General features: G+C 36.8%; 1 protein-coding gene across 2 annotated transcripts in view; it reads right to left on the bottom strand.

Annotated features, from left to right (window-relative positions):
- The window catches only part of ywhabb (tyrosine 3-monooxygenase/tryptophan 5-monooxygenase activation protein, beta polypeptide b), a 31,255-nt gene extending 4,882 nt beyond the window's left edge, over nt 1-26,373 (bottom strand). The window contains exons 1-3 of one of the 2 annotated variants that reach the window (XM_084388814.1): nt 26,020-26,373; nt 23,143-23,442; nt 18,761-18,884 (exon numbers count right to left, since the gene is read on the bottom strand). In XM_084388814.1, coding sequence (XP_084244940.1) covers nt 18,761-18,884; nt 23,143-23,436 — 418 coding nt within the window. In that variant the 5' untranslated portion in view covers nt 23,437-23,442; nt 26,020-26,373. The remainder of the gene's footprint in view (nt 1-18,760; nt 18,885-23,142; nt 23,443-26,019) is intronic. The other variant, XM_084388815.1, reaches the window with a different exon arrangement.
- Nucleotides 26,374-27,291: the final 918 nt, after the last annotated feature.

Below are 27,291 nucleotides of genomic sequence, written 5' to 3'. Positions count from 1 at the left end.
AATGCTCACTTGAGGTAATTTTTTCATGTTTTGTTCAAATATTTAGATTTTACCACCTAGTTATACTGCATTAAGTGTAAAACAAAGGATTTGATAGACAGAAATATTTTATTATAGTAATTATGATAGAGAAACTATGCCCCCACGGGGGGCGTTTTACCCCTCAGCGTAGGGGGCGTTTTACCCCACAAGCTATGAGTTTTTAATTTTTATTTTTATTTTTAAAATATAATTATATTCCTTATAAATAATATATGATCTCAAACTACAGACTTCACTATTCATCTATCATACATCACTGCGATATCCTGCAGAACAATATTCTCTTAAACACTTATTTACTAATATCTGAAAATTATAGCATTTACCATGTAATCCTATTCTCTTCAAATGTGTCGCTGGTGTCAGCTTATCCATAGAGATTTGTATATCCCCGTTATCAACGTAGTGCATAGCAACAGTAAAAATGTATCTTGACTACTTTTGGTGGTTATTTTGGGAAAAACAGGTGGGGGGCGTTTTACCCCAGGGGGGCGTTTTCCCCCACTCTACCCTAATACACACGTATACTCACACCCCAATCCTACTCAAGGGGTTTGCAGTGCGTATCATTTACACGCAATATATATATATATATATTTGGCGTATTAATGGCACGATCAATAAAATGTATCTGTTTATAAATTCAACAGTCTGGTAATTCCTTCAGAAAACAGCGTGTGGCGGCAGTGGCGCACTTGAGCGTCTTTTCAGACGCAAATCTAGTTTGAATTACTTTCTAATGGGAGCGGCAGCACACTTTGATAAAAAAAACTATATATATATATATTACCTAATAAATTATGTTTCTATTATTTTAGTTTTAATGAAAAACCAGGGGACCCCCCGAGGTAAATTTTTTGGGCCTTATGGGGGGTCCCTTGATGCTTATGGGGGGTCCCGGACCCCCCCAGCCCCCCCTCAATTCGAACACTGGTTACAACAGTTAACACAATGAAACTCTCTCCAAGATGATTCAGTGTTACTATTATTATACTTGATCTGTAGATAAAGGTCTATGGTTCGCATAAAACAACTCTGCTGGACTTTATTGCTGTACCTTAATCATGTTACTTTCTACCGGGTGTCTGTTAGATCACAACACTGGAGTAAAGTCAGAGCACTATTTGTTCTTCACGCGCACAGTAACTGAAATTTAAAACTGTTAAAAGAAAATGCTGAATAGACTATTGCATAGATAGATACTGTACAATACACTACGCATCAATATGTATTTTCTTTGTGCTATAAACTTTTCAATGCGGACTCGACGCGCTGCGCGCTGTGACTCATGTTGCTTCAAGCGCATCATTCTGCGCTCGGGATGCGCATAAGCGCTTTGTGCCGCTCTGTATTGGAGCCTTTCATATCATAATACAGTGACGCAATGAAACAATATCAATAGCCGTTCTTGTTCTGTCCTATCTATTATGTTGCTACCTCATTAAACAGCTGTGCTATACGTTTAAAAAATGTCTCAATTTTATTGTAGGCTATAAAATAATTTATATTTTTTATTTTTGTTGTTGTTTTTCATGAATGTATTTTACAACAAAACAAAGAGCAATGTGTAGCCTAAAGTTTTACCAGATTTAGTGTTACACTTATTGTCTCTAATTTGTTCCCCACTAAACATTTTTTTTCACAAAATGTTCAAATTTTATACAATTATTGTGCACTCGTAATTTTTCTAGACTAAATTTTACTGCTGAATTATCCACTAATCTAGTTTATAATAGCATTTATGTCAGATTATGATCATATATTTTTTGTTGTTGTTTTTCTTTTTTCAGTTCTTATTATCAGTTCAACACAGAGTTATAGAAATTCTATTTGATTAAAAAAAAACTGCGCTGGTATCGGTACGGATCGGTATCGGCCGATACTCAGAATTTTTGGTATCGGATCGGATCGGTTCTGAAAAAATGGTATCGTTGCATCCCTAATATAAATAAAGGTGACTTGACACTTAACCCCTTCAAGCACAAAACCCCTTTAAGCCCAAAACAGGAAAATTACATGCTTAAACTCAAATGCTTGTCTTTCCTAAACCCTTTGCGGTATAATTTTAAAGACGACAAATGTAGCTTTATTTTCCAAGTTTCAGAATTAATACAAGTAAAAAATAAAAATAAAAATAAAGCATACCTTGTCCAAAGACTATAGAGATAGGAAGACGAACCGTCTTGAATAACCACTCAAGGAGTGAACCACTCCTATTACTTATGAATGGGAGAAACCGCAACGCGCAACATGACGGAATAGTCCGACCTTCTAAAGTAAAAGAGCCATGCGTTGATTGGTAAAGTTATAGCGCCACTGCAGCTGCCGTTAAAAGACTTAGAAAAAGTAAAAAAAAATTAGGACTGCAAAGCTCTTTTAACACTATTTGAGCATAAGAAACATCATTTATGGGACAGTTCATGTCAGATTTTGTTGCTGATTTGAAATACGTTATATTTTAATTGTGAACTCGGAAAGCAGTTTTAGAGATTTCAGGATTCCCCCATTCAAATAAATAGAACTTGGTCTTGGATGCTCGAAATAGCTGCCCAGAGGCATTGCAAATATGGATGGCGAGAGAACAGACTTTCCTTGAAAGGGACTTTGACCAGACGCGAGCAGCACGACTAAAAGCAATAAAACTTATTATAAACAGTGATTCTGTCTACACTGAATGTGGTCGCGAGTGACAAATCTCCGACAGTAAACCGATGCTTCAATTTATGACATACTAAACGAAGGACAAATACTTTGCAATGAGCGCTTTGAAGTTCTTGCAAGGTTTTTCTCTGTCTTGAAATATGGCCACTTGGAGCTCCAAAGTGCCACTTGATAAAAAAAATTGTATCTTAAAGCTATATAAAGTTAGTTACTTTTACACCTGCCACATATATAGTAAACCATTCTTTAAAAAAAAGTTAAATAAAGTGTTTTTTTAATTATTTTTTTACTTTTAAATCTGTGTACATGATTTTAGTGAGTTCATTACTAAATTCACACAAACATAGCTTTACACAAAAAAAAACCCCAAAAACAATTGGAGGCTATACATAAACTATTATCGCATCGATGGCCAATCATTCAGGCAAAAGACAGCATTTAGTCTCCAAAAAAAAATTGGTCGTCTCAATACATACAGGCATGCTGTGACAATAACTGTGACGTTACTAGTGACAGATGCAGTCAGACGAGCTCTGATTTCTGAATGGCCCAGACAGCTAAATAATCATAAAACCTCCTCTATGCAGAAAATAAACAGTACACGTTGTTGGAATCATCTTGACATTGGCTAAAAATAGGGGTGGGCGGTATGCCCAAAATTCAGTTTCACGGTATGACTAATTTTATTTCACGGTAACGATATATTTCACGATATAGTTATTTATATATGTAGTTATTCTCGAAAAATCGACAAAAAGGGCTTTGTATAATAAATAAATCCAAATACTTTAGAAATGAAAAGTACTTCACTTTGTTTGAATTTTCTTTTTCTTTGGTAAATTATTTATTTGGTAAACTATGTTTAATAGCTAAATATAGTAAACAAAACACTCATCAACTTGTAGATGAACTGCCCCCAACTGGTTGATATTAAATACAACTCATAGGTGCAATTAAACTTTAAATAAAGTGTTGCTGAATAATTTTTCAATCTCATGTTATTGCTTTACTTCATCAATCAGCTTATAATATCTGAATATTTATATTGAACTATTCTATTCATTAATAAATTAGTTACTTCCTTTTAATTTGGTAGGATATAAGTAAATACTAGTTATGTTAAAATGTTTTCCCGGTAAATTTTTTGCCATGTCTGCTTATTATAGGCTACTGCTTTTTAAAGGGTTTGTTTTGCTCATTTTGTGATATCTGGCAACCCGTCACCTAAAGCTTTAATCAAGAGAGGTTCATAAGTGTCAAGTTCATAAGTGACAAGGAGAACAGCAGTGTGAACACCGAACAGCAGCTACTGTTAGTGTTGACTAAGTAGTGTAAATTATACACACCTTGTAACTGCGCCATTATTTTACATAGCCCGGTGAACACCGACACACTGCGCTCCCTCTTAGTGCGTGTGCACACGCGCGTCTTTTGCATCAGTAAAATGCGATCGGTTAATTTGAGTGACACGTTGTAATCACGCATTGAATCAAAGGAATATTTTATCAGCTGGTTCAGTGGACAGTTGTTTGGAGTTAGAAATATATAACGCGCGCTGCATATTTAGTAATTTTGCCTCAGATACAGGATTATACATTCGCTTTAACAAGCAGGGTGTTCATTACCACAGCATGTTATGCTGAATGCGAGTTTCGTGTTTAAAAAGTAACTATACATAAGAGATGGAAAGATGCAGATAACTATACATCATTTAATGTTATTTCTATTCGTTATGATATTGATTTATGAACTGTTGCTGTCAAGTAAGCTTCATGCTTTCCCCGTTGCGATCGTGCAATCCTCTAAACTGTAGCCTACGGGTGCCGCATTGCTCTAGTTGACTGCTGCGCCTTTTCCCCCGAAAATATCACGTTAACAACAACCCTTTAGAAAATGTAATTCCTTTGTGGATCCTCTTGATCTGCTTTCTCCACGTTTCTTTGATAAATCTCAATGTCTCAGTCTCATGCACGCTGCATGAGTTAACCACGCCCACTTATTTACAATAAAAAAAAATCTGTTACGGTTTACATTTTCTACCGCGGTAACGATATATACCGTCATACTGCCCAGCCCTAGCTAAAAGATTTGTCCATCAAAATTACTACAATGACAATGGGAATAGAATACGCCTCTCAATGTCACAAAATCTGACAGCACTGCTTGGAAATTATAAGTAAAACTGCTGCCCTATTTTGAAGAATAAACTTGGAGGCGGGCTCATTTGTTTGTGAGAGTCTAATGTACAGTTGGCACTCAACCAGAATAATACTCTTACAGCGGCCGTAAAATTGGGGATATGTATTTGCTGCCTTTTACCGCTAAGAGGCGCTACAATAACAGACTTTGAAAAGTGTCAGTTTATTCTATTGCGTAATCTGCCGCGGCACGTTGAGAACTGCTAGCAGATAAATTCAAGTGAAACATTGTAGTTAAACGAACTCATAATTCCAATACTGTAGCTGTGTCCCAATGTGAAGGCTGCATCCTCCGAAGGCCGTATTTGAAGGCCGATTGCGTCACAGCGGTGCGACGAAGGACATCCCAATTCAAAGGCTGCATCCTTGGAAGGTTGCATTTGAAGGCCGATTGCGTCACCGCGGCGCGATGAAGGCTGTCCCAATTCAGTTCTGCATTCTCCGAAGGCCATATTCGAAGGCCGGTTGCGTCATTGCGACGCGACGAAGGCAACCCTGATTCAAAAGCGACGCCAAATGCGCCCTTCGTTTCCCCGTGAAAGGAAGGATACATAAATGGACACTTAGCGGCCTGTCCTACCCTATTCTACCCCATAAGTCATTGCACGTCGGTGACAACAACATTTTTTATTTATTTTTAAAGGCGGCCGAGACTAGAGATCGGTGGTGGACAGCAAATTCACATTTAAATGTAAGTATTATGTTTTCATTTACTCAAATAGCTAGCGAAACCATAGTTAAAGTTTCTTATAAACTTCATCTTAACTCCGTCACAATTGCGTGGCTTCATTTGTCAGGTTGTTTTAGCCAAAACTTGAGCTAATATTAGTTTAACGACTTATTTGTAATATTTGCACTAGTCTATCTCACTTGTGTATTATAAGAAATATCACTCACCCTATAAAGCCCACAACAATTAGAAAAGCAGTTGATAAGGGAATGGGGTTTCACTTTTATTTGTTTTTGTAGTGCTGTCATGAAAGCTATGTGGTTTTAACCAAATTTGAGTATATAGAAATATGATTTCTTAAGTATTTTGTATGCATGTCTTCATGTGTCATTTTGCTGTGTTAACAATGCACTTAAGATTGCACCCATGTGTTAAGCTTTTTTCAGAGCAATTCAGGAGAAAAAAAATACAAAGTAAGAAAGTTAATACACACGTCTTTGCTGAAATGTATTGTGCTGTTGTTGTTAACAAGCCATGGTTCATTTGCTCTGCCCTTAGGATTGCAAGTGTCCTGAGACAGGTGAGGCTGTGAGTGGGAAACCCACTGCTGAAACTTGGCCCTGGTTTGTCCTCAGGGCCGAGTTCAGCAGTGGGTGCCCACTGTGAGGAGGAGCCAGCACCAGCACGAAGGCAGAGGCGAGGAGAGTAGGGAGAGGATGGACAGACTGTTTTCTCTTGAGAGAATGATTGAAAAATATATATTTTTTCTACATATTCTTGTTTCACTTTTTTCACTTTTATTTTTTTAAAGGAAAGAAAAAATCTGTACATTATTTTTATGCAACTTTAAATGTGTAAATAAAAGAGAATAAATTGTTCTGGACATTGTTTATTTTTTTGACCGTCATAATTTCTACATGAAACAAATTCTTGTATACCTTTTTTTTTTTTTTTTAAATAAAATTGGTAAATGAAAATCATTTGTTCCACGGGCTACATTAAAGTACTTTTTCCAACTATTAACAACACACGTTAAACATATCAAAATCAACAAACATTTACAGTAGCCTACATAAAATAAGAAAAAAATTATGTAGACTTTTATTCAGCTGAGCAGGGGACCCTGGAGCTGCTGGACTGGAATGGGCTGCCCCTGGTAAGGCCTCTCTGCTGGTGGGACATCATCTGGGATGGTCTCCAGAGTGTTTGAGTGCTTATTTCCACTATCCACTAAGTTGTCTACCAACAGGTTTGCAGGGCTGACTCAATCGATGGCTGCCATGTCACTGAGTTTTTTTTTATTTTTATATATTTTTTTTAGTTTAAGTAATTTCTGAAAAAAGTACTTTTAATAACAAGTTTTTAGTATCAAGAGTAAAACTAGAGGTATGTATTCTGCAGGGGAAAAAACTCCTTGTCAGGGTTTTTATTATAGTTTTGTATTTATATTATGCTACTACTGCATTTTACTTCTGAATATTTTCAAGGTTGTTACATTATATACTTTTGTGTAGTTTAATGTAAAATCATATGTGAGGGAAAAAAAGTACTTCAGTAGGTTACTTCACATTTGTACGTGAATACTTAAAAGAAATATGCAGTTCCGAAAATTAAAGTAACAAAATGTAGGTCTATTGTCACAATATTAACAAATTGTTGCTAACTACAGCTGCGTCCCATATCAAAGGGCGCATCTAAAGCGCTCGGACCAGTCTACCATACGGAGGATTGTTCTTGTCGCCTGGCAACTGTGACAGCTGACGATGACGAGTGCGAGAAATACTGGACTTTTTTATATTCAATTGGGTTTTATATTCAAACAGGGCTAAACCGAAAATACATGATCCGGGGCTGAAACATCCTCAACATGTCCTCCAGTAAAATATAAAACATAAAAATGACAATAGCCAATTCTGGCTCCATAGCTGTTTACTCAATTAGGCTATATCAAATGAATTATCAGGATGGCAGCTATCCTCTCGCACCGTTGCTTGGCGCCAGGAGCGGTGATCAGAAACACCTGGTTGCGCAATTAGGAAATCCTATGAAGGCTACATGGTGCGTCCTTCGAAGGACGCATAGGCTGCATCCTTGAAGTCTTCAGTCCTTCGAAGGATGCAGCCTTCACATTGGGACCCAGCTTGTAATTACAGTACAAATTTGGAACTGAAACAAATGTAGGCTTCTATTTTTGCATCACATTTAAGCAAAGTAGGCTAAACGTTAACATTGTGTGCCCAGCTTTTCAATCATTTAGAAAGGCTATGCATGTAATGCATGCAAGATTATGTGTCTTATACTTCGTGTAATTTTAATTTGTTAGTAGGCCTAGATTTATGAGCTGAAACATAAGTGAAATAAACCAAATTATCACAAAATGAAAAAATTGTTAGGACTTGCTACAATATGTTAGTCGGTAGCATTTGTGTTTTAGCATTAAGAATTAAATAGGCTTACAGTAGGTTGTTATGATAAAAAAAATGAAAACATTTCAACATTAAACATTGCAATAGAAAAACGTCACATAAATGAGGCTTTGCGTAAGCATAAGACTTAAGGTTAAGCTGATGCTCATATTACAGCGTTCAGACGATAGCTGTGTGGTCCACGCTTCAACGTGCTTCGCGGTGCTTCAAGCGGTTCGAGTTCAAATCTCAGCTCTACCATCTTCATTATTTTGTTTCTAGTTTAATAGGCTATTTGTCCCAAAAAAAAAAAAAAAAACCTTCTGAAATGTTACTTTGATTCGAAACTCTTTCCGGAGCTTTGTTATTAAATGTCTGTCATTTTAATCAATAGTCGTCTAGACGATAACATAGCCTATGCTGTTAACCGATGTTGGCCGATAGCATTTATGTTGTACCGTTCTTGATGCTTAAATAGGTAACAAATTATTAAAGGGGTCATCGGATGCAAAATTCACCTAACCCTAACCCTTTTTTTACCCTCAAAGTCTAAACACTCAATAATCAAGCCGTTTGGATTTTCTGAGCAATATGATGTCATAATGCTCATGCTCCGCCCACGATCAAGTATGACGTCCAGTGTCAACTGTCAAGTATTAGCATATTTCCACCCTCAGCCATTCGACACCCCCCATGGAAGAGAGGGGTGGGGTAAGCATTTGCTCATTATCATTTAAAGGGGAACTGAAATGAACTAAATTCGATAACATGCTGGTTATTAAAATTAAACAAATTGATTCAAAAATAATATTGAAAACAAAACATATGAAGTTTTTACAGATACTGAAATTTACATTTGTTGATATCAGAGCGCAGCCGTGTTCGATGACGACACTGGCATGGTACCACTGTAGCCTACTAACGTTATGTCAGGCTACTCTACTGCTACTCTGACTGTCCATACTGTCAAAATCAGTCAGTTCAGAGAACTGTACGTGACCAAGCACTGAAGGAAGCATAGAAAGCCACTGAGTCTGTGTATCCATCATAAATCCACTCCTATGGAGGTAAAAGAGTGAATTGTGTTTCACAGTAGTTTTAAGAAGCAAGTGCCTTTTGAAATACACACTTTCACAGTACATATGAAGTAATTTCATACTAAATCTCATTGTTTATGAATATTGGTATATATAAAAAGTAAAATATTAACTAAAGAAGGTAAAAATGAGGAAATGAGTGACAAAAGGTGATTTATTTTTATGTTGGTGACTAAAGTGATGTAATGAGACAGATGAGAAGAATGAATTAATGCTTTAAAAGCAACTGTTGTACTTAAAATTAACTTGTTGGGATTTAAATATATCTGCAGAGGAGCTGTGAAAGAGCAGACGCGAATCGTTCTTCACATTTTAACCTGTTTTACAGATAACAGTAATCTGTCAGCTGGGTCTCCTGAGCCGAGGCCTGCAACAGATTCTTGGGGGCTTGTCCGGGATCCACTCAAGGTGACGCTAGGAGGGGGATACAGAGATTCCAGGACCGTCGGACAAGGTGGCACTGGTGCTAGAGGCTGGTGGCTGCTGCATCAATGGTGACAACGAGACGCACACAGAGGGCTGAACAGACGGCTGTTTTCATCCAGAGCATAAGGCAGTTTCGGAAGGAACAACGGAGAACGATGTCATGGCAGATCGTATGAGGAAACACTTGTTATGGGACATCAGAAAAGACCTGATCACACTGCCTGCTGATGAACTGTTTCGCATCGCCAAGATCATCAGGCCAGTACGAGGTAAAGACTCATTTGAACTTGACCTGGAAGACAGTGAGGGTTGTTTCGAGTACATCGATGCCTTCATGTCAAGTAAATCTTTGCTCGAGACAGAGGACAAAGGTATGAGTGAACTGTTGTCATTGCAAGAGATTGTAAAATCAGCAAAACAGATTTGCACTGCTGTATGTACATCTGATATTGATACGACACTCACCTTACACATGTTAAATCCACCCACCTCTGATAGATAACACTTATCTGACATCACATGTTGCACCTGACTCTGGGAGTGGTAAGGGAGCTGTACCTGAAACAAATACAGACATGCGTAAAATGCTTGCGGAATACGAAGAAATTGGCAGGAAAATGAGCCAGTACATAACACCTACTCAGAACACTAACTTGAATCACACTATAGCACAGGGAGGCGCCACTACAACACACATGTACCAGACTGAGCAGCCCAAAAATGTAGCTCATGAATTCACCTTCCCTATGCCCCCCATGTTTAAGTATATCCAGCCCTGTGAGTTTAAGATACATGGAAGCCAGATTGGAAATTACTCGTCAGACATCATGTTCAACAATGTCTGCAGGTAAATAGACAGCGGCCTAAAAGAGAGCTTGAGCAATGCCGACATTGTAAGAGGTGTGCTGCAATTTATCAAACCAGGCAGTTTTAAAGATATGCTGATGAACAAAGATGACATGACTGTAGCTGAGCTAAAGGGGTTCTTACAATCACACTTGGGGGACCGAAATAGCACAGAGCTGTTCCAAGAACTGATGTGCACCAAGCAAAGTAAACACAAAACCCCTAAGCAGTTATTTTACCGAGTCATGGGGTTGCAAAAAAAAAAAAAAAAAAAAAAAAAAACTCTTTGCGGCGAAACAAGCTGATTCAGACAGGAAGTATAGTGCAGCTACTGTGCAGGATGTGTTCTTACACACTGTTTACCAGGGTCTAAGCCACTGGTGTAAAGATATTTGCAGCAAGCTAAAACCCTTGCTAGCTGATAGCAATGCAACTGACGATGCTATCCTCAGGCACGTTATGAAAATCATAAGTGACGAGAATGAGAGGCTGCGCTGGGCCCACCAACCAGAGCAAGACCATCCATGGCTAATAGTGCCCAAGTTACCGATGAAACTGACAGAGATGTGAGTGCTACAAAAGGGTCTGCTGCACAAAAAGGTCAAATTACCAGATTAAACTTCTTACTGCCAGGATTGATACTCTAACCAGCATGGTAGATGCTATACAACACTCCATAACAGTACGAACTGAGGGTGGCTGCCAATGCTCCTCCAGCCAACCATCCTCTCGCCAGGTGAGCCACTGGTGTTGCTGTCACCGTCTCCTGAACAGGAAAACTATCTCTGACCATCACCCATTACCAAGGATACAGGATCTGATTGACACCCTTGGGGGATACTCCTGGTTCAACATTCTCAACCAAGGCAAAGTGTACCACCAGGAATACATTGCAGAGGGATTCAGACACATGACAGCATTCATTGCACCCTGGGGGCTTTATGAGTGGGTCCAAATCCCCTTTGGGTTGGTCCAATGCACCTGCTGCCTTCCAACGCAGTATGGAAGAAATGTTTGACTCGCTCAGGGATGAGTGCTGCATTCCGTATTTAGATGTCTTATGCTATGCGAGGTCCTTTGAGGAGCATGTTGAGAGTATCCGTAGAGTGTTGAGGGCCCTCCAGTATCAAGGTGTAAATCTGAAACCTGAAAAGTGTGAAATGTTCCAGAGTGAAGTCAGGTACGTAGGACGGCTAGTGTCAGCAGAAGGAATGCAGATAGATTCTAAGGACCTGGAGGCTGTTTGGTCCTTAACAGTCGGGACTCCCCAGACAGTAGGTGATGTGAGGTGGTTACTTGGGTTCCTCAGCTACTACAGTGCCTTCATTCAAGACTTTTCCTGGACAGCAACACCCTTGTACGAACTGCTGCAGGCGAAGTCTGGAACAACACAGGATACTCACAGCAGGAAGAAAGCTAAAGGCCCACAAGTTCCCTCCAGAACTCCAGTAGAATGGACCAGGGACCACCGCCAGATCATGGAGGAACTAATTGGTATGTTAGCAAGCACACCTATACTGTCATATCAGGACTTCAACTTATCCTTCACACTCCACACTTACGCATCCGAAAGGACTCTCAACCTCCCGTCGTCGCTGGTATAGGATGGCACCTACGGGTGCCATCCTATACCAGCGACAAGACAGGAGGTTGAGAGTAACAGGGTACGGATCCAGAACATTGACAATGACGGAGAGGAACTACAGATTACACAGTGGTAAACTTGAGTTCTTGGCATTGAAGTGGGCAGTGTGCGAGAAGTTCGGAGACTACCTGTTCTACGCCCCACACTTCACAGTGTACACCAACAACCACCCCCTGACATACTGGCCATACATGAAGAATGAAGTGGAAGAATATGTGACCAGAAAGTGCCCGTGTATAAAACAGAAGAAACCGACTGTACATGTACGAGTGCTCATGGGTAACATCACAACACATTCAGCTATAGAGCTGGTCTGCATTGACTACATGCAGCTGGAGTCGAGCCGTGGAGGATTTGAATATATCCTGGTCGTTATGGACCATGTCACAAGATTTGCCCAAGCCTACCCAACCAAGAACAAGACAGGGCAGACTGCAGCTGAGCGCTTGTTCCAAGATTACATTCCGCGCTTTGGATATCTGGCCAAGTTACATCACAACCAGGGTCGTGAGTTTGAGAATTAACTTTTTCGCTCTTCAACAGTTCACTGGAATCAGCCACTCTCGAACGTCGCCAAACCCAGTCGAGAGGTTCAATCGGACCCTACTACTGATGTTGAGGACGCTGGCAGACAAAGAAAAAGAAAGGTGGAGAGAGCACTTACCTCAAATTGTGCATGCCTACACCTGCACGCGGCACAAGTCCACTGGATATTCTCCCTTTTACCTGTTGTACGGACGGCATCCTCACCTTCCAGTAGACCTGATCTTCAGCCTGGTGGAGCCAATGGACGGAGTTGCTCCAAAGGGATATGCAAATCTGTGGGCGGCGCGGATGGGTGAGGCATACAAGATTGCTGAAGGAAATAGCCGTCAAGCAAGAGCAGGAGGGAAGGCTCAATACGACCGAAAGGCGAGAGGAGTGGAACTGAAAGTGGTAGACCGAGTCATCGTCAGAAACCTTGAAGCTGCAGTGAGAATGTCTACTAAAGAGAAAAGGCCACGACAGATTTACACTTATGACGCTTTAAGTCAGCCTGTGCTACAGCCATAGCCAACACTTAATGCAGTGACAGCTTATCTGATCACACATATACCTGTCTGGGGTATAAATAGTTACTCACCACAAATTGGTTATCCCAATTCATACACTCCTCACACATACATACCTTACAATTTCACTGTGCCTGTGTGTAAGAGGTTGACCTCTGTAGCTTTTCTTATTTTGTCAGGGGAGTGTGATAAAGTACATATACAATTGTGGGTTTTTTTTTTTGCTTCTTCTTTGAATATGTATATTGTTATGAGTAAAATGACTGCATTATTTTCTTATGCAGTGTTGATGTGCAAATTAACAAATGTATATTTATATTTAAATGGACAGAAAAAAAAACCCACTCTTATTTTGATATTTTAGTTGGAGAGTCGCGAATGGAACAGTGAACTGCACATGCTCCCTCATATCTGCAGAGGAGCTGTGAAAGAGCAGACGCGACCTTCTCGTTCTTTACATTTTATCCTGTTTTACAGGTAAAATAAACATGGAAATTCAAAAGAGTAACCTTTAACTATACGACAGTGATTGCACTATTACCATGTATGGTGAATGTAAAGTGTTAAAATTGTTTTAGTTGGTCTTGATATATGCTCACTATAATATGAGGAAAATTATACAAGTATGCTCCAGTGGTCATTATATCTAACTAGTGTTGTATTAGTTTTTGGATCATAAAAAGATTGTTTGCTCATGTTAATGAGTAAATAGGTAGCATTAAGTGTCTCTGTGGTTTTTTTGAGTCTCTGTGTATCCATCATAAATCCACTCCTATGTAGGTAAAAGAGTGAATTGTGTTTCACAATGGTTTTAAGAAGCAAGTATCTTTTGAAATACACACTTTCACAGTACATATGAAGTAAATTCATACTAAATCTCATTATGAATATTGGTATTACTGTTTTGTTAATCTGTCAGATCGGTCTCCTGAGCAGAGGCCTGCAACACAATTACATGAAACAATATTGCAACATTTCGACAAATAAATTAACTGATTTTACATTTAATTAGAGTGAGATTTTCACTCTTACCTTGTCCTTTCCTCATTGGGACGCGCTCATACACATGATAAACATGTTTGAGCAGATCCTCTGTAACTCTCGGTTTCATATGGATTACAAAATCAGAAAACATTTATTAAATATTTAGACATTTAAAGCTTTTGACATATATTTCTTATTCTGACTGAGCTGAGGCAAGTGGCTTTCGGTTCATTCTTGTGACGCACAGTTCCCAAAGACAGAGACCACAGAAAACGTTTTGTTGTTAGCCTATTGTGAGTGTACATGACTAAAAGTTTACAGTTTTGAATGATATACTCTTATCTGTAAGAACAAAAAATGGCAGAGTATATTAAGTTCTTTTAGCTGTTATGAGAAAAATAAATCCAAATGAAAGCGACGCTGCGTCTGTCGAACGCTAATTCAACATGCCAGAATAAAACCAGATTTTAGAACAATGCGCTACGTAGCGCCACTCGTCGTGGTACAAATAATTCAGCAGAAGCAAGGATATTTAGACCAAATGGAAATCCCCGTCCCCCCTGGCAAATCGCACCTTGCTTACAACGTTTTTAAAAACTCTTTCTGTATAGGGAACCCCATACATTTTTTTTTTTTTTTTTCACAGAACTGCTTTTGAAATTACGATTGAAATTATTATACAAATGTAAATTCAGTCATTCTGTTAGATAATATTTGTTCTTTAGTGTAAAATGGAAATTCATGGTCATTTTATAAATACAAGCAATAAAAACTATATGGTGTAACAGTTTTAGAACTAGACAAATCTCTGCATTAATAAAAATAAAAAATAAAAATTACAGTAGCCCATGTTTGTTCAGGATTTGAACCAGTGTCATCTAAATTATTGAAACCTAAATTATACTACTCGACCACGAATTTACTAGAAAGCCCGGAAGTTCGGTTGTCCATCAGTCAGTGTGTCCGCGTACACGAGAGAAAAGTGCTCTTCATTTGTCACATTCCTAAATAGAATAGTAAAAATATTCAGCGTCATTGCACCCAATTTATTTTCACTGACTGCGAGATAGGCCTATGATTTTTCTGTTGCCCACCGATGTCTACAATATGAAATATAGGCTATATTGTTGTCATCTCTATTTTTAACTTTTTATTCTATTTTTCTGTTCTAAGATTGTTCTCGTTTAAAATGTAATTTAACATATTGAACTTTTGCTTTCGTTAAATTGAACTAATTCTGTTGTAGCCTAATAGGCAATAAATAAAAAAAAATAAAAAAAAAAGTATAAAAAAAAAAGTTTACAAGACCTTGTGCTGTGTGTTTTAAGAATCAGATTATTATAATAGTTCACTGTTCATTCAAATAATAGTCTATATATGTATCATTTGTTGAAACATTAACCAAATTTTCTTTATTTAATAAAATTATTCATGCAGTTTCAGCTCCACCAAATCTTAAGGTGTTTCATTAGTGTACAGCAAATGTCAATAGTTCTTTTTTTTCATGTTTGTTGTAGGCTTATTTGGAAATTACCATAGTTGTAGTAGGGGTGGGCGATATTTTTTAAACTCGATATGGATTTTGACATATCGTATATATTGTTTATATTTAATTCTGATTTCGCCACTTTGCTTTTTTGCCTTCTCTGTGCTGTGCTCACCCCCGCCCTCCTCCGCCTCCTTGCTTTTGTTCCCCCTCCCCTCGCGTGTTGTCTCATTCAACCAAGTCCCCCGAGTCCGGTCAGGCACATCAATCTTTCCCCGCCCAGCGAGTGCTTGAAGTGCGTCAGAAACAGCGCACGCGCGATCAGTTGTTGTTGGTAATTTGTTGTGTAGCGTCACCTCTCGCCGCATTGCTTTTGTTTGAGGGCGCTTAACACACTCATACACTTAAGGCCTCATTATACTTCTGCGTCGGACCTACGCCGGAGCCTATACGCCGTAGGCAACGTGTTGGTTTTAATTTATACTTCTGTGTCGTTGTCCGCGTTGACGCGTACCTAGGGAGCGTGTGAAACCCCGAGGGAGGGGTTCTGGCAGACCAATCACAGCGCTTGTGTCCGCATAGAATTGACGCGTTGTTACATTTTTGGAGAGGTGCACGTCAGGGTACGCCGTAGGGTACGCGCGCTACACACAGCCTACGACGTAGCTACGGCGGCAGTTCGACGCAGAAGCATAAAACAGGCTTTAACCTGCTCCCTGTAGAAACGGGCCTGGCAGCTCGCGCCAGGTCTAGACACGGTGAAAGTTTCCTGATTGTGACGGATGGCCGAATTTACACGACACATTATAAATTAGCATTAGCCTACCTATTCTGCTATAGATACTGTGCCAAAAAGAAGAGAAGAGGATAAAGGTGGATAAAGACAAAGGTAAAGACAGAGGTAAAGTGATGTAATGAATGAACAGTTTATCTAATTGCATAGTAGTAAGATACTGTAATTTAATGGCAGTTATTTTTACCTTAAACTTTATGTTAGCAGTTGTTCTGAGTTCTCCAGAGGCCCTAGACAGTGTGATTTTGTAACAATCATGTCAGTTTTTAGACGCATTTTTATCACTTTCTTTTAAATGTTTTACTCTACAGTTGTGCAGTTTTTGGGGGATATATGGCATTTTTAAAATTTATTTGCCAAAATTAGTAATGATATTTCTATACAGGTTTATTAAAAATAGTGCAATATGTATTATGTCTTCCTTTATTTTACAGTTAAATTATTATTTTTGTATACAGGGATTTAATAATTTTTTTAAATGTCGCAGAAGCACTTTGTTCCTACATGAACTGCCTATTCATTTGGCAGTTTTTGCATGGTATGGTATATGGTATTTGGCATATTTGTTTTTGCAGTAGTTTTTAGGGGGGTATTTTTCCTGTAAAGATAGAGATATATATTGTATATCGAGATAAGTTATAGCAAAATATATCGAGATATATTTTTTGCTCCATATCGCCCAGCCCTAAGTTGTAGTATTTCATCTTTATTGTTAATTGACATTAGCCCCACTTAAGTTTCAAAATGCAGCAATTGCAACTGTTTTGCAAAATGTCCCTTTGCGCCACCTGGCGGTCATTTTGCGAACAACTTTAAAATGCAACTGGTTTATTTTTACGCGGTGGTAATAGGCATTCTGGTTGACTACCAACTGTATATCATCATATACAACATAAAGGGTGCCAAGATTGCATAATTTCTTGAAGAACAATGATGGATAGATTGTTCAGGTGAAATTTGCCATAAACAATGGACAATATAATCAATATTTCACAGATTGAATGCTTTTGTGGACAAAAAGTGCTGTTGGATGTTTTTCAATAGATGCTTGTCATGGACATTTTACCCAAGTGTGACGGATTGGATTCATCCCGTGACCGCTATTTCATAACACATGTATGAAGTCCTGTTTTGATTTTGCACGTTGTTACTTGCACTCCCATCATAAATTACAATATTACTGTTGCTGGAGCATCTATATTGTAAAACAGACACTCCAGATTGACACTAAACCCTTAGTCTCCTATATACAGGGGCGGACTTAACCAATAAGCGAGGTAAGCAGCCGTTTAGGGCCCCGGGGAATTAGGGGGCCCCCGACAAATACCAAGAAGCCTATAAAGTATTGTAATTGGGCGCTGTTTGATAGGCTTCTAGTGAGCGTGCGCTTCGTGTGTACACGCTCAGAAAAAGCACATGTCAGAAGAGCACGTGAACAAAATGTTCAACCACCAAAACACATGCAAAAAATTATGCTCTCAGCCACTTAGTTCGCTTATGCCATGGGCCAGCTCTGATTGACGGAATTGTCTCTGATTTTCTCTTTGTCTTTTGATGTTTGATTAACAATAATGACACTCTGCACACTGCTCTTGAATGATTAACATTTGTAACTTTAATTTTAAGGATTTAACTATTTAATTTATGCAGGGAAGACTATCCAGTATTTTATTTTACATTTGATTCTTTATTCAATTTCTTTAGTATTTCTTACCTCAATACTACTGTTAGACCTACCTGAAAAAAAAAAAAAAAAAAAACTTAAAGCACTGTGTATTTCATTTGCATCTTTATTGTTTTATATTCTATTTATTTGTATTGCTTCTGTTTATTTGTACTTATTTTATTACTAACTGTTTAATTTTTTTTTTTCATTCAAATCAACAATTGAAATTAGGCTTGTGCTGTGTCAGCTATTGTGCAACAAAATTGCCACAATGTTACAAAAATGCACTGTAATGTAATGCATGATCAATCACTGCATGATTGTGCTATTGTTTGATATTTGCTCTTATTTTATTACTGACGGTTTACTTTTTTTTTGTAAATTTAGTTCAAAGTTTCAAATAAAACCTGTGCTCTGTGTAAGCCATTGCAACAAATTACCCAAATTATAAAAAGAAATGAGATAATAAAAATATCTGTATGGCAGTATATATATATATATCATATCAAAGAGTTAGAAATTTCAGTATCATAACAGCACTAGTGCCCACGATAAAAATAACATGCATTTTTATTAACGTGATATATCGTATTACCGTATGACACCATCTGTCTAATAGATAGACCGATAAATGATTATAGATAGAGAGAGAGAGAGAGAGAGAGAGAGAGAGAGAGAGAGAGAGAGAGAGAGAGAGAGAGAGAGAGAGAGAGAGAGAGAGAACAGTGAAATCAACCAATGACCATTTTTATTTAAGAAAAAGTTAAACCAATTTTACAATGCACTTACCGGTCTTAGTTTCTCCAGATGCAACCTCAGATAAGTATCTATAGTAATCACCTTTCATTTTCAGATAAAACACCTTGCTCTCTGCTTGAGAAGCATTGGGAATTAAGAACTTCTCCAAAAGACCCTGTCAAGACAAGTTGGGAGCATCAGGATGGCTCATATTGTGGAAAATGTCCCTATCTTTCTGAAGTATGGTTAAAAATAATGACATTTGAATCTTATTGTTAAATTAAAACGAAATTAACTGAACAAGAAAAATATTTTATTTAAGAAAATGTGTTTAAGAATGAACATATTCAGAATCATTTGATCAGGGCTGCAACTGATATTTTGATTATCGATTAATCTGTCCATTCATTTTCCAAATGAATCCATTATTTTAAACGTTATTCCACATCATGCCAATGTCGTCTTCCAAACAAATTGTAATATTAAGCCTATGAAAACAAATATAGTGAATGCATCTATGCAGACTATACTATTCATAACAAGAAAGAAATTTGTTAAAATACAAACATTACATTCTAAACCTAAAATCAACTGATTGCTTACTATTTTAATGCAAAAATTAAAACAACTAAATTAAAAATGATGATTAACAAAAACAAAAGCACAATAACTGAACTTATAATGATGTATGAAGAACACACAATATTACATTAATGTGCTATTCCAACAACAGTGCATTTACTGTTACTGCTCTCATTAATATGATTAATTGTTACATGAAGAATTTTAAACCTACACTTATTTCAAACAAAAAATATTTTAGAAAAATGTGTCTTAGTCAGAATAATACAATAGTGTATTTACTGTTACTGCTCTCATAAATATGATTACTTGGGGTACATGTAGAATTAAATAAAATATTTTAGCAAAATTTTATTATTATTGCGCTCTCTTCTACTGCGCTCCATCTATTTGACGCGCATGCACCCACCGGCACTCCCCTGCGGTCTCAGGACACTCAAAGTAACTCAATGGACAAAATACAGTGATATAAAAGACCAAACTCCCACCTTATTGGGGATGTAGGCTATATTAATAGGCTACAGGCAAGCAGATGGACCAGAATATGAACGTAATGCACAAAATTTCACGCTAAGCATTTCCCAGTAATATACTGGCATAAGTTCGCCTGACACTGGATATTTTGCACGTTTAGGGACCGTCTCTAAAGTTATATAAGACATTGGTACACACGTTTCTAACTTCAATAGCATTTGTAAAGAATGACTTAGTCATAAAACCAACTGTAAAGTGGTCATGTTGGTGCCAGAAATGATGCACACTTTTACATTTTTGATATTTAATCAAATAAACTGTCAAATCATGTGCAGGCCTACATATTGCTATTTTTTTCAGTACCACATGAGCTCATATTTATTTTAATATCAACTATCTAAAAAATGTGCATCATGACACCTACATGAACACTTTACAGTTGATTGTATGACTAAGTCATTCTCTTCAAATGCTTTGACGTTAGAAACGTGTGTACCAATGTCGTATGTAACTTTAGAGACGGTCCCTAAATGTGCGAATATCCAGTGTCAGGCGAACTTATGTCAGTACTTCACTGGGAATCGCTTAGCATGAAACTTTGCGCGTTACGTTCATATTCTGGTCCATCTGCTTGCCTGTAGCCTATTAATATAGCCTACATCCCCAATAAGGGGAAGGGGAAGGTGGGAGTTTGGTCTTTTATATCACTCTATTTTGTCCATTGAGTTACTTTGAGTGTCCTGAGACCACAGGGGAATCCTGGAGAGTGATGTATTGAGGGAATTCCCAGTTCTGCAGCACAGCGCCGTAATAAAGTTAAGAAAACTAAACAATCGAGAGAAATATATGTCTACTACCTCAGATTTAACGTTTGATCTGTACATCAGCATCGGGGAATAACAATCTCAGTCACGACAGAGAAAGCTGTGCAAAACTCACATGTACAAAAGTAACAGTGAAGACTTCAATGTAAACACAGCTTTTGTGTCTTTATCAGCTTTTCCATATGATAATCATCACAATTCATCACCCTGATAATAATCACAAATAGCCTACTGCTTGCTCCATTTCTGTAATTCAACGAATGAATGAGTCTCTCACCCGTTGCTCTATAGTTTTCTTCGTCAACAGCTGCTTGCACCCCCTGCTGGTGAGACCGACTAACAGCTATGGAGATCATCCATCGGCAATCTACTGATATTCCTGCCGTTCTTGGATGTCAAATGTTGAATTTTCTGTCGAATTTTAACCACTAAATTTGTGGAAGCGAATTTGTAAAGCGAAATAAAATGGACCGAAAATTGCCGGTCGAATATTATAGGTTGTATTTTTAAACAGAATGAACATTTCGGAAGTTAAATCTGAAAGGTGAATATGGATTATTTAATTTTTAATCATGAAAACGTGTGTGAAATGTTTTGAATTGAAATATTCACAGCTCAAATATACAACAATGTTGAATTTCAGCCCATAAAAATGCAAGCCCTGAAAATACAATGCTTTAAAATGCAAGCAGGGTTAATGCAATGCATATTTTTTCAAGTAGTGCAATTCAACAAGCTTTTTTGTTTCAAAAACATTTGTCATTATTATACTTCCATAGAACTGGTAAACAAAGAAAGTAAATGGTATGCGAAAAAAGTAAAGCGTTTGCTTTTATATTATCTGTAACAGAAAAGGCAAACAATCAGACTAAAATACTAAAATTTAATTTTAAAATACAAAAATTTCTCATTTACCGTCTACATTCAGCAAATGCGCATCTACATCATTTAAACAAATCTCTGAATATCTAATAAACATTTCATTTAACAAAGCTTGCAGATTTAATGGAATCCAGCTGTGATATCTTGTGAAGTGTGCATTTGTAGCCTGCATAAACGTGTTACTGCGAGTGACGGTCGGTAAATATTTGTTTTCTAATTTATTAAATATTGTTTAAAGTAAATATAAAGTATATATATATATATATATATATATATATATATATATATATATATATATATATATAAAGTATATATATATATATATATATATATATATATATATATATATATATATATATATATATATATATATATATATATATATATATATATAGTACCAGTCAAAAGTTTGGAAACATTACTATTTTTTATGTTTTTGAAAGAAGTTATGCTCATCAAGCCTGCAAAAAAAAAAAAAAAAACAGTAATATTATGAAATATTATTACAATTTAAAATAATGGTTCTCTTTTTTAATATATTTTAAAATGTAATTTATTTTTGTGATGCAAAGCTGAATTTTCATCAGCAAGTACTGCAGTCTTTGGTGTCTTATGATCCTTCAGAAATCATTCTAATATGATGATTTGATACTCAGTTATTATCAATGATGGAAACAGTTGTGCTGTTTAATATATTTTTTTGGAATACTTTTTTCAGGATTCATTGATGAGTAAAACGTTAACAGCATTTATTCATAAAAACAGCATTTATTCAAAATAAAAACATTTCTAACAATATAAATCGTTACCATCACCTTTTATCAATTTAACGCATCCTTGTTGAATTAAAGTACTAATTTCTTTAAAAAAAAAAAAAAGTTATTGTTCCCAAACTTTTGAACGGTAGTGTATATTGTTACAAAAGATTTCTATTGTAAATAAATACAGTTCTTTTTAACTTTTTATTCATCAAATAATCCTGAAAAAAAGTATCTCAGGTTATAAAAAAATATATTAAACAGCACAACTGTTTCCATCATTGATAATAACTGAGTATCAAATCAGCATATTAGAATGATTTCTGAAGGATCATAAGACACCAAAGACTGGAGTACTTGTTGATGAAAATTCAGCTTTGCATCACAAAAATAAATTACGTTTTAAAGTATATTAAAAAAGAGAACCATTATTTTAAATTGTAATAATATTTCATAATATTACTGTTTTTTTTTTTTTTTTTAACTGCAGGCTTGATGAGCATAAGAGACTTCTTTCAAAAACATTAAAAATAGTAATGTTTCCAAACTTTTGACTGGTACTGTGTATGTGTATGTATATATATATATATATATATATATATATATATATATATATACACACACACACAGAGAGAGAGAGAGAGCGAGCGAGCGAGCGGCTATATCAGCCACCCTGCTCTCTAAGATATCGGAATCAGCCAACCAAAAAAATAATAATATCGGTCGCTTTCAGCACTGTAAAGCGATTTGACTGGATGATGGTTTCCGAGCACAGCTTGCAGACGCGACTAATCGATAATCAAATTCATTGTTGATTATTTTCATTATCGGTAATAATCGATTTGTTTTTGCAGCCCTACATTTGATGTCATCATAAAAGGTTTAGAAAGTCAAAAGAAAGAAATGAAGATACCAGCACATCATTGCAGATGTCCTGCAGTTCAGTCTCAATTTTTTCACGGTACTCGCGTGCCATTTGCTGCTTCTTCTCATTCCCCTCGGTTTTCTGCTCAATGCTCGAGATGACACGCCAGGAGGAGCGGCGGGCGCCTACCACATTCTTGTATGCCACGGAGAGCAGGTTGCGCTCTTCATTCGAAAGCTCCACGCCACCCTCGGTAACAGCCTTCATAGCTGCTGCCATGTCATCATAGCGCTCGGCCTGCTCAGCGAGCTTGGCTTTCTGCACCAGGTCACTCTTGTCCATTTTACACTGAGAATCAGATACGAATTGGTATGAGGACAGTATTTCACATAAACCACTAAATTAAATGGAATTTAAGGTTTTGAAAGCACAAGACAGAAACATGCAACACACTCAAGACCCAGATAAATTTCAAGCGAAAAATCAAAGAAAGCATTGGTGTGACACATTTTAATAAAATCAAGCCACAAGGAAATTCGTTTGGAGTTTGTAACAGCTTGTCATTTTGTGCAGATACAAGTTGTAATATTATGTTGTATAAATAGCCGATTAAAGGGTTACTTCACCCAAAAATGACCCTCATGTTGTTCCAACCCCGTAAGACTTTCGTTCATCTTCGGAACACAAATTAAGATATTTTTGATGAAATCTGAGAGCTGTCTCACTCCTTCATAGGCTTCTAGGCAATTTCATTCTGCAGGTCCATAAAAGTTAGTAAAAACATCCTTAAAATAGTGCAAGTGGACTACAGTAGCTCAACCTTAAGTTTATCAAGCGACGAGAATACTTTTTGTCCGCAAAAAAAAAACCTAAAATAATGACTTTATTCAACTATTCATTTTCTTCTGTGTGGGCCTCTGATGCGAGTTCACGAGAGCACAACGACGCATGCTCGAGAACTGAGAAGATGACGTAGATGGGTCTCGATGTAGCGTTTAAAATGGTTCTAAAATGTGCATTTCCTAGATGTCCGAATCTTGAGAAACCAACAAGAAAACGTAAAAGTGCCTTACAAATGTCGCAAAATTAATGGCTAACCTTTCACACATTCCCATCAAATGATCATGAGCATAATTTTCTCAGTTCTCGCGCATGCGTCGTGGCGCTCTAGTGAACTCACGTCAGAGGACAACACAGAAGAAAGTGAATAGTTGAATAAAGTCGATATTTTTGTTTGTTTTGTGCACACAAGAAGTATTCTTGTCGCTTGATAAACTTAAGAATGGAGCCACTGTAATCACTTGGACTATTTTAACGATGTTTTTACAAATTTTTCTGGACCAGCAATGAAATTGCCCAGAAGCCGATGAAGTAGTGAGCCAGCTCTCAGATTTCATCAAAAATATCTTAAGTTGTGTTCCGAAGATGAACGAAAGTCTTACAGGGTTGGAACAACATGAGGGTGAGTAATTACTGACAGTTTTCATTTTTGGGTGAACTAACCCTTTAATCTCATATAGGATGCATTTCGTTGAGTTAATTAACCCACAAAGCACTTCAGTTTACCGGTGTTCATTTTTCAGCTTCAGCTTAGTGCAGTTATTTGAAACAGTAATATTAATTTTAGATCTTTATTTTTTATAAAATATTTCATATTTTAATTAACAATGTGGTTTAATTCAAATCATTAAATTATTTTCTGTGCATGAGCTATTCCATTTTATTTTTGCACATGCATTTTGATTCTTTATATGCAAGTAATGTTGTCCATTTATTTACATGTCTGCATTATTCTGGCTTTTTTAGGCAAAAGTTTTTAGTTTTTTTGATAATGAAAGCTGGCCATAGGAGTGTAAAAAATCATTTTAAAAGATAAGGAATCTTACACTGGTTCACTATAGGCTACTGTACTATTTATGTTGAAGTTGAAGTGCTTGGGACATGGCTTTTAATGGTTTAAAATTATATCAAAATTTGGATTTAGCTTTATCAGCCAATATATTGGTTAATGACTTTTTAATATAAATAATTATAGGTATATGCCAAAATTGTCATATTGGTGCATCCCTAGTTTATTTTGTTATAGCAAGAAAAGCGTGCAGCACATGTTTAACGTTACCTAACGACAGCTACCAGCACCATGGGCGGTGTAGGGATGTTCGCCAACAAATTGATAACTAAAATGAATGAGCTTGTGAATCGGAAACGAATCGTGAAATCTGTGTCAATACCCATCCCTACACAGGTTTGTGATCTCTCACAGAGAAGAAAGTGATAGGAAACTGACAAAAATGTAATGCGATATCAGCAGAAAACATTATGGCATCATGTTTTAGTGCCCCTATTATGCCTTTTCAAATATTATTATTTCATGCAGTGTGTATCGGTGTTTAGGAATGTAAAATGTCTGCAAAGTTCATCTGAACGACAAACGAAGTTACTCACTTGTCACACATTTACATTTAAAAAGTCTGCTTAAGGGCAAATAACATTAAAAACTGCGTATTTTAATAGGACTGTGCCGCAGCTTTCATAATTTGTCAGTTTCTCGGTCGTGAAGTTCAGCCACTCGATTCAACTGAACTCAGTCATGCTCTGCTGACGTGAACTAGCAGGCTAACCACACATCCTCATTAAAAATAACAAAATTCTTAGAGAATGTGTAATGATTGTCAATCTTCAAAACAATACTGCTAACATTATACTATAATCAAACACAAAATGCAAGCAGTAAGCTCGTATATTTCATTGTAATTATTATTAGACAGTGAGGCCTGAAGCACTTAAGTTAGCAACCTGCTAAATCCCTTCGCTGCCCGCAAAAAAAAAAAAAAGGCAACAGTTACGCAATCAAGGGAATGTAAGAAAAACACGTTATGTAAGACACATGGGGAGGGATATAACGAAAAAGGAAAGTACACTCACGTTCTGAACGGCGTTTACTCTTACTTTAATCGCTAAAAAGACACAAATCGGTTCCCGTGCTCCGCCTTGCTCTTCGGTTGTTCTGGGCAGTAGGCTACCTCTTTCGCTTACATTGACACTTCCGCTTCCTGCGTGCCGTGCAAGCCAGTCGGAGAGCCCTAACCCTAATTTCAGCCAATGCCACTTGAAGGCAAGCTTAATTATAGCCAACAGAGAAGCGTAAAAGCTGTACGCAGCTGTCCTCTATTGTTCAGCATTTTACGCTAATACTTTTTGTTTTTATTTTTGACATATGTAGATTTTACAGTGATACATTTTTTATCCAAGAGAAGTCAGAGTAGGGAATGTCGTGATAGGTGGGACCCATTTACGGCATTACCATCAGTAAATGTGTTGTAGTATTTAATAATAGGCGTATTGTATATTGCCTAAAGAACATATACAATATCGATGTTTTCTTTTCTTTTTTTGCTTTCACGTTTTACCAATTATAATAATTTTGGGTTGAATTGTAATAAGACTGATGCTGATATAGGCTAATGCATGTTTAAGAATAAAGACTAAATGTACAATTTAATTACAAATATTGTATTATATTGTTGTTAAAAAAATATACATTCTCACTATGGCTTCCAGGTTTCACCGTTTCAATAAATAAATTAGGCTTGAATTGTAATGTGGAGAGAGAATGCCAGCTCCTGCAAGGACTTCAGATGAAGCAAGCTCTGAATCAGCATGCACCAGTGATAAATTTTTCTATATATCCTAATCATTTGTTAACAAACATGTATTCATTACTTAAATGAGCTCATTGTTTCTGCCTTTAATACATTGTTTAAATTAATACATTATTAGCTAACTTTGTGATTTGTACATTTCTGAAATACATAACTTGGACACAGTCACCTCTGATAACATATCCCTCTAAATTGTAATGTAGACATGCATTTTCTGTAAAGCTGCTTTGAAACAATATGTATTGTGAAAAGCGCCATACAAATAAATGTGAATTGAATTGAATTAATGATTTATTTGACTGATGATTGACTGTTGTGTATACCTAATAATGATAGAACGTTTTTTAATGAATGAAGGTAAACAAAATATGAAGATTTTAAGAAATAAATGTATTCTTTCTATGACTTCCAGATTTCAAGAATTAAATTACAATTACATTTTTATTGACTAGTATCACTGCTAGTGCTATTTATACCCAATAAAGCAGTTTTTTATTGAACAGATTCAAATCCAATCTTAAATGTGGTTCCCTTT

Source organism: Rutilus rutilus (genome assembly GCF_951802725.1).
Source record: "Rutilus rutilus genome assembly, chromosome: 19".
Lineage (NCBI taxonomy): Eukaryota > Metazoa > Chordata > Actinopteri > Cypriniformes > Leuciscidae > Rutilus > Rutilus rutilus.
Note: the sequence above shows the minus strand (reverse complement) of the source record. Positions and strands in the feature narration are given on the sequence as shown.